Source organism: Amphiura filiformis, chromosome 3, assembly GCF_039555335.1.
Source record: "Amphiura filiformis chromosome 3, Afil_fr2py, whole genome shotgun sequence".
NCBI classification, from domain to species: Eukaryota; Metazoa; Echinodermata; class Ophiuroidea; order Amphilepidida; family Amphiuridae; genus Amphiura; species Amphiura filiformis.
In genome coordinates, this window is record NC_092630.1 from 80,639,197 (window position 1) to 80,648,982 (window position 9,786).

Below are 9,786 nucleotides of genomic sequence, written 5' to 3' on the forward strand. Positions count from 1 at the left end.
TTCATGGACATCCTTGATAGCTGAGAATAGATCCATACATAATTCATAGTATCAGAAGATTTGGTTCACTACTTCTAACTAAAGCAGGCAAAAGAATGTTAACATCAGCCATAGGTTTGACAGATCAGGCTACAAAAATGCAAAATAACAAACACTTCTTGCTGATGTAAACACTCTAAACAACTGTCAAACATTACAAAACTTTTCCAGACAAACAAGTAAGTTTCTACAAGCAAGATGTTATGTACATACCATGAATATACTGGTCTTCGATGACATTTTTCAGTGAAAAACAACGCTGCATCTTGTTTGATGAAGCCATGTTGGACACGGACTTAAAGCCCTTGGAATAAAATCCAGTACACATTGCCCTTTTTCTCGTTGGGGGCGTGATTTCTGTGGTATTATTGAGTAGCTCAGCCGTAACCAAGCCTGACCTAATGGGCTTACCCTATAGGAAAAGCTCAACCAATTATGAATGTGCCCATCCAAGTATTTCCACAGCTTTTGTGTCGATCAGACTACACACAAGTTAACTACTGGGACATACCATTCTTATAGTATGGGTGACATGTGATGTCAAATCTCAGACTGTCAGACTTGTGTGAAGGTAAGGACAAATTAATCCATGCTAAAAGTTAATTAATTTTACAATTAAACTTAATTAACAAGTTGTGAATATACATCTGCATATAGTAAATAATTTCATTTTGTCTTTGGCCTCAAATTAATTTAATAGAAGCAGGAAATGGGGACATGATAGTTGGACGGGCAGACGACTACAGAATAGTCGCTTGTAATCTATTACAGGGATATTGTCATGGCAACTGACATTGCTAAAATGTGTGTGACGACCATCTTGGTACAGTGATATAATTGTAATCATGGTAAATCCTATGTAATTTAACCAAAGTCTTCCGTTAAGGGTTCAGACCCTAACAGTCATGTCAAGTTTGTTGTAAGCTAAGTAAACAGTTGACAACAGCTTCATTGGTAATGCAGCAACACCCAAAACTTTCACCCTGTTAATACCAACAATTTGTTGTAAGTATGAAAGATTTTCATTAACTGATACTTCTGCTGCAAAGCACAAAATGAAATATCTCCATAATTGTTGTTGCTTAATGAGCTGTCACCCAAAGCTCTGTGATTTCTGAAAATTGCAATTTTTCTATAAAATTTATAAAATGACCAAAATCAATTGACTTTGCAAAATACTGGTAACATCCCGGCATAACAATCTCATTGGTCACAAAGGTATAAACTTGTACCCCAAAATGTCTCACAGTTGCTGGCCTCACATCAACAATCATTTTATAATTTTTTATAGTATTAGAAGTTGGTATGTGCCTGTCATTTAAGGGTCCCCTTTTAAAGTCAAATATACCCAATGACCCACTTTTTTAAAAAGTCATACTTGATGACTCCCCTTTTTTAATTTTGGCTACGGTACCTTTTTTCTACAATTTTATGATCAAAATGATATCAAAGATTGCAGAAACTTATTCTCTTATTTCAGCAAATTTGTATTGATAATTTGGCAACTTTTAAATAAAAAATTCAATTTTGCTCCATTTTTTCAAAATATTCAACCTGATGACCCTTTTGTTGAAATTTTATACACAATGACCTCCTTTTTCATTTTTTTTTATACCCAATGACCCCCTCTTTTTAAACAACATTTTATACCGATAGGCCCGTACTTCCTGATGTCGGTAGGCACAGACACATCACTTCTAAAGTTGAGTGTCCCTACCCCCGGATTCTGATGCCCCCTTTGAAATGAGCCTGCACTTTACACAGGAGGTTCCATGCTCTCAAATAGGATGTGTAAATGATTATGCCATTGCTGTCACTAAATGCAACCGATTCCTGAGCTGAAACTTCCCCATCCTCATCATGACCTGATTCCCTGCACTTTGCTTTAAAGTCTAGAGAAGTTCACATGTTGATGGTGATGTATCTCGGACATGCATAATTTCATCATTTAAGAAAATTTTAAATGCAAATATTGCATGTCATGGGGGGAACTATTACCGATAATAATTTGTCCTACATGTATGAAGAGGCCTGTACAACCTCCACTCCACATACTAAAACACTTGTATTAATACCCAAATGACTAAGAAGCTATAATAGTAGGTCCGTCCTTAGCTACCTTAACCCACCACCTTAACCAAGGGCAAGGCCGACCATCAAACATGAAAGTTCAGAAGAGCGTTAGTGAAGTGCATCATCCGTTTCTATAGTAAAATCCAAGATTTTTGCTTAAATTGCTGGTGTCAAATTATTCCAGGATATGGTAGTTAGGTTAAGGAGGCCTAAATCTAGGGAAAACATGCATATTAATCCTAACCCTACCCGTGGTTTTTGGCTATCGGAAGGAAAGAAGAAACGAAAAAGGAGAGAAGATGAGGAGAAAAGTCACTTGTTACCCCGGGATTCAACCGAACCCTTCGCATGCCACGCACGATCACCGACATGTAGCTACTGAGGTTTGGCTGCCCCGGCAGCAATTCCCTGGGTATATATGACTTGGGCTGATTAAGTCATCAAGTCGTGTGGAATGCATGCACACAGAGTGGTTTTAATAGTGAGCTTTAGTGAGACTCAGTTGGGTTAGGGTTAAAATAGAGATTTCCTTTCATATTTAGCAGAAGATCCAAAAACATCACACATTTATGGGAAAATAGATATTTAGCAGAATATTGCATGTTCATGGGATTTTGAGCTGAAAATAAATGTTGGCATCAGATACTTGTGTATCTAGCCACATGTTGGATTTCATAATTTCACTCCTGGTGATATTATGTGGGGAATGTTTGTACTTATTTTGGTATCACTGGATATTTTAAAAAATCCAGATAGAGGGCAGATGCAACATTTCTGATTAATGTTACACATTTTGCCTCAGTAAGATGAGGGCATTTAACTAGAGTCTGAAGTTTACCGTTTTCTAAAATCCATTTTCCGTGTTGTAATCCGTGTTGTAAAATTTGTAAATCTGTGTCATGAATAAAGCTTAAAATGCATAAACAATGATATTAATGTCACAATAAAGTGTTCAATATCGCGATCATTATGCTCTGATTGGAATATTCTCACATAATAGGCCGACTATTACGATGTTTGGAGGGATATAGGGGGTTCATGCCTTGGTAATATACCTTTATTTCGGTATTATTAAACAGTATTTTTATCATAGAAATTGACGTACACAACTCATGATTGTTTTTAGAATTTATTTCTCTTATCTTTTAACAATTTTCGTCACATCATACAAAAATGTCATTTTCCGTGTTGCACCTCCGATTCCATTATTTTCTTCCGTTTTCCGTAAAACAGAAAACTTCGGACTCTACATTTAACATATATCAGTTAGGGCTATCATATAGACCAACTGTTTAGAATTGAAATCTCCTGTGTAACATCTTTAACATCCACTCAAGGGAGCTTATTCATTTTATTTGCCTAGAAGCAATGGAAATACAAAATTGATCTTAACCAAGTATCCAAAACTAAGAAATCATTTCCCACTGGTAATCAACCATGATAGTGATTAATTCTACTGTAATTCTCACAGATGTCCTGAGCCTGCACACTATAGTAAATGGGGAGAATCTAAAGATTCTGGTAAAATACTGTAGGATCCAAGTACAGCCCTGAGAGTTGGGCATTTCTCACAAGGTGAAACAAAATTCTCCCCCTGAACAACTTGAAATATCCCACTGGTTGCCTATGACTAGCAGGATCCCTGAAGTATGAATGCAACATTAGTAATTAGGATATGATACATTATTTGAATCCTTGACGCTTTGAAGACTGACTGCCTTTGACATTAAGGTATCATATTTTATCAGATCATGGCAGAAAAGTTACAAAAATGGGTCATTCAAAACAGTAGAATGAAAGAAAAAGCAACACTGATTTTTACACGACTGGTACTACAGTGTTCCATTTGAGCATGCTGAGGATTTTGCTGTTGGAACAATTTGACCATTTATTAAGATTTTGGACCAAGGTCCACAGTGAGTATATACTGTTTTATTGGACTAGAACTATGAAAATCTTGTTATAATTTTCGATAACAGTCCTGATGAACATGTTCAGTCATGACACTCAATAAACTATCGTATTGAACAGAAATACTCTACTTTTCCTTTTTTCTTTCTGGAAGGCACCAAGTCAAGCACCAATCACAGTTTTCCATCAAATCACATCATTATACCTTACAAGTTCCAAGAAGTTGCACTCGCAACTTCGGGCAGACGGAATGACAGACGGACAGACAACCAGGAAACGTAATACCTCCAGTGGAGGCATAAAAAGTCAAAATGCAGAAACTATATCATAACTGTGACATGCATGAAGTAAGTAAGTATCACTTTTTAGGGGGGGTGGAGTGACCATAAGCATCACTTAAAATCGTTGTTCTGTTCTCAATGAAGGCACTTCTTGAGTTGTTGCTGCAGTCGCATCAGACAACCTGACTGACAGGGCTGTGACTCAATAATGATCTGAAAATAGACTGAATGTTATGACATTATAGGCTTATTCTATCATTTCACTAGTACCAGTTATTTGTCATTATTATTATGCCTAATCTTTTTCAAATTTCTGAAATTATAATATTTTGAACATTAAAAAAAAATGTGATTCATAGTATCCAATTGATCAAACTTGTTTAGGAACAAGTAAATATAAACATAAATGACTGCTTGCTCTGACCATTTCAGATCAATGAAATAGTAAAATAATTACTTCCCATGGTATATTATTCAATAATTGCTGTCTCACTAAATTTCCTATACTGCATCCTGCCATGGAGACTGAAATATTCCCCCTGACTGCAATACATTCATTGTATAAAGAGCTAGAAAACTTGCAGCACAAAATGGGTAAAGTCTTTTATTTCGCAGGATTTACCCATATTGAATACTGCCCTCCTATTGTGTACCTCATGCTTCGAAAAGGCTAATTAAAAGCACACAGTCATGATTGGCTATGACCTGAAAAAATATTTTAAAAAACAAATAATCCCGATCGATCGTTCGACCGACCAACCCAATTCTGAACAAGCAAACTATCTTTTTTTTTTTTTCCTTATTGTTATGCTAACGAAAACCAATTATGACTTGTTGTTGCTGTTCTTTTCTTTTGTTGTTGTTCTTGATTATTTGTTTGTTTCATTTTATTTTCCTTCCTTTCCTTGTCTTTTTTTGCACCTTTATTTTTTACTAGACCTACAAAGTATTTTAAAAACACTAACGATTGAACAATTTAGAACATTAGTAGAAAAAAGTTTATGGTTTCAAGTTTCAGTACATAGGATAAAGGTCAGATGGGAAGGGGTAATCAAACTTGGTGGGAGATATCAAGGAACCTTCAATTTCAATGCAAAGTTGGCTACACATTCACCCCCAGCTCTGACTATTTCAATATGGACAAAATACTGGTTTATTCTGATTCTTCACTTGTGCTGTAGTCTCGGACCCAGACTGCATGTGATTATCACGAACATACAGTCGTGAGAAATAGAAGGATCTACAGTAGTTGATTGTGATCGGCCAGTTGATTTTGACTGACATCTACGGGGTACTATGTTTTAAACAATTGGTCAATAACATCATGTGTGCATGTGCGGTGATCAGATGTGCACTTATTCTCGGCCGCCAGATCATTGTGGGTCCTTTCTCTGGATGGACTAATTTCCTGAGATTTGATGGAAAGCTGCAGCAAATCAGAGTTGTCATTTCTGCTTGATTGCAGATGGTTTGTTTGGAATGACAAATGTTAGGAATGACAAAAAGCGTCTGTGAAGGAGACTACTTTTAAGTAGTCTCCTTCACAGACTCTTTAGATAGGTCTTCCATATTTCTACAAACATAATTAAGCCCAATTTGACTACAAATAATGTACATCAAATTTTCAGTGTCCATTACAGAATTTCAAGCAGGGCCAAAGCAAGATTGAAGAGTGTGGGGCGGCCATCAAAAATGTGGGGCGGCCAAAATACAAATATATGCCCAAATTGAAATAAAGATATAAAGAAAAAACATACAAAATTGCTCAAAAAGTGGAGCGGCCATAACCTCCCCTGCTGCCCCGCTTGCTACAGCCCTGAATCCAATTCATGTAAACTTACAGAAGCATATTGCATTCTCAAAATCATGCTAAGAGTATCAAACTTTAAAAGTACCCTTAAGACAAAATGTCAGTTCCTAAACTTCCAATCAGCATTATCAGTACATTTCAGTACCTTAACCCCTTCAGAGGGGGCTCTCAGGGTTACACTGTCAGTGGCACATGACGTAGGCCAACTTGGCAAACCTTAATGTGGCCCCAACCCAAATCATGTTGCCTGTGTAGCTTTTATAATGTTAAGGAGTCAAACAAAAAATATTTCCTCAATGGAGTTCATTTTCCTACAATAGATTGAATGATAAAATATTGTTTGGTAACATAATCACACATGAAGAATTGATTATAGGATTTCCTTAAATTATTGTAAAATCTTGTAAAATCTGTTTGTTTGTAGGGGCCTACCTTAATTGTGACTTGTATTTTATGTGGAGGTAAATCTTTTTTTACAAAAAACGAAACTTGTTGCCTGCTTTTATTTGAAATTTTGTGCATCCCCTTTCTCACAAAGCTGACTACACCACTGGAGGATTACTCCGCATTCTAGAAAAACTAATTTTGGGGATTAAAAATAGTATCCTCTTTTACCAAATAAAACAGCTCAATCATAAACCTTCTTTTGGACCTAGCTGACAATAAAATTGGTCAATTTTTTAAAATAGCATCTAAGGCCAAAAACATGTTTTTGCACTTTTGTTAAGAATTTATAATAAGACTGAATACTTTGAATTGTGTAACAGTGAGTATGAAGAATGCAAAATTGTAGCTTTTGCCCCTCCCCCAAAAAGGTTGCCAAATATAAAAATTTCACTTTTATTACCATTGAGGAGTCTGAGATCCAACAGATTGAGCTGGGTGTATTTCATTTGATAAAACAGGATAATAATTGTTGTTGTCTAAAATAATTAGTGCTGTATTTCTGGAATTATGGAGGGTATTACAATCAGCTTCAGACCATACATCCGAGTAAAATTCGACACAAAACCTGACTAGCCCAAAAACCATCACAATTGAAGGTCTGATTAAAAGTGGGCCAGCCAGGGGCCAGCTATCATGAAACCAATATGTTCCAGCACTCTATAGCACATACAATAGCAATTCTCTTTATAAATGTCATTACATCCTGGGCATTCAACCACCTCATTATTTCCACCTCTCAATATAGCCTAGTTTTTCAGAGGTCTGTCACAAAATGACATTTTCTAGGGTACTAGAAATTTAAGCCATACCCAAATCTACTTCCTAAAGCCAGATTATTTCTGTTTCCTATGAAACTCTTTTTTTTTCAAACTCCTTTACAAAGTCTTTATCAAATCAATCATTTTGCCAATCGCTACACTTGACATTATTCTAATTTGACATTTTACTTTTCTCTTCTATTTCTTTTGCCAGATTTTCCTTTCTGAATTTTGTTCTCATACATTGCAAAAGACAAATTTTACTGGACTATATCCACACCATAAAGCTTAAGACATCGATAATAGTCATGATAACCCAATAAAACAAATCAGATAAAACTGATGATGAACAAAAGATTACTAAGTATGCTATTGGTCGTTTCAAGTTTATGACTATGACATAAGACTAGAGTTACGCTCCTGCGTGCTGCCAAAAGTTGTGGCTATTAAATAATCTACTTCAATCATTAAAAACAGATTAAGCGTTGATATACAAGTCATAATTAACTGACGATGTTGGTCATCATCCAGTTGAAATTAATTCAAATAGGTTTTCATTCTATTACAACTTTTCGCAAAGAATATGAACACCACAACACATACATCAATTTCTGTTTACCAACTGTAACAAGTGACCCAAATGAATTAATTTTCTGAATGCAAACATAATCACACTTAGTTTAGTACTCACAAAGAGTAGGCCAATAAAGGCCCATAGCCAGGGGTGCAGCTGTGTGATGCACCTACCCAGATTGGGACTAGGCCAATCCTGGGACCTAACTGGAAAAAAAAACATTTGCAAAAACAAATATTTGCCAAATTGCAACACCTCCCTAATATAACACACACAATAGTTAACTTTGCAAAAGCAGCAAACATTTCAACTCTTCAAATATGATAAAACTTTGCACATTAATACTTCTTGATTCACTGTTAACTTCAACCCCACTTGAAATTACACTCTTAAACTGCCCAAAACAACAGGTTGCAAATTGTTAAGTTTCCATCAATTTGTTTCAAATTCAACACAGCCAACGATAAAAGACTACTCGATAATCTCAGCCTGCTGAATAGGTTGCATTAGCCCAATTTATACCGGGTATAGGTCCTACATGTACCTGGGAACCCTAAGGCATACTAAATGCATGTATAAATTTCAACATTTCAATGCACTATCAGAAGTCAAACGATTGACTTGCAATGCTTTCCTAGACCCACCTCTCATATAATACTCACCTGTAGGCATCAAGTAATGCTCATCTTCAAAGTGAACCTTCTTCCGTCGAGTTCTATGACAATCTAACATCCTCTTTTTCATCAACTTGATTTCTCTCTCATCCCAGCGAGCAAAAAAATCCAAGATAGCATTTTCACAGCACTGTCTGCCGATGTAAGGCCTAGCTAGGCGTACCAAATGATGTTTTGTGATCAGAGTCATGACCTGATAATATTATTGATATTGATATGTGTACACAACCGCTGCAAGTCGGCATAAGTCAAATACAACTACTTTGTGCTCATGATAGGATCTGAATAGATGCACAAACTTCTTAACCCTTTGAACTCGCCTGTCACCTCTAATCTCCTGCAGATGGACAACTTTGGCACAAAACTACAGGAATTCCCTCAAAATGACAATTTTACTGAAAGAACATAAACAGATTCCAAACAGTATTTGTAAGCTTTGGTCTTTGCTAGCTAGTGGTTCTTACATCCATTTTTGCAGCATACTCAAACGAACAGGTTGTTGTCAGGTGTCATAGAGTTAATCCAGAGCAGTCTCAATGGATAGGTACTCATGCCTGAGTAATGATGCCATGGCTTGTGCAAATCAAAAAAATTATGTTTGTGACACTTTATCACCAGAACTATTAATTTATTCAAACTTGGCATTAAGTAGCACTGTCTAGACCGATTTTGCACTTTGAAAAAGAGGCTGCCGAATTCCCTGTGGCACGTTATAAGTTGACATCAACAATAAATGAGTAAGACTGGTTAAGGATATTACAAGAGAAAATACCATGTTGTATGACCCCAGTTCTGACCCATGCATTTCAACACATTGCTCCACCAGTTGTTGAACATTTCAATACAATTTTCTTTTCATGTTAATCTGACAGGATTTAGCTTCCGACATGTATGTACCGGTTCAGTTTGACAATAAGATGCGAAGAGGAAGCCACTGTAGCATAAGCCTGCTAATTTTCAGAACACTTGACACCTGTTCGGAAGAAATAGGGTAAGTAAACTGAAAACTTGCTTTTGTAAAACTCAATTAATTGCCTATTATAAAGGGAGGGAGATAATTCTTACACCCCTTCTCTAACATCATCTTTAAAGGACTTAATATCCTGATCAGATATAAGGTTTTTGAAGCCAATTAATAATGTCACTTCCATGTTGTGCTCATATTCTTGGAAGATTTGTTCAGGATATGGGAGAAGACAGGACACTTCCAGATGAAGCA

General features: G+C 36.2%; 1 protein-coding gene across 1 annotated transcript in view; it reads right to left on the reverse strand.

The window, feature by feature from the left end:
* LOC140149246 (glutamate receptor-interacting protein 2-like) overlaps nucleotides 1–8,772 on the reverse strand; it is a 53,066-nt gene extending 44,294 nt beyond the window's left edge. The window contains exon 1 of the mRNA XM_072171479.1: nucleotides 8,556–8,772. Coding sequence (XP_072027580.1) covers nucleotides 8,556–8,757 — 202 coding nt within the window. The 5' untranslated portion in view covers nucleotides 8,758–8,772. The remainder of the gene's footprint in view (nucleotides 1–8,555) is intronic.
* Between the last annotated feature and the right edge of the window lie 1,014 nt (nucleotides 8,773–9,786).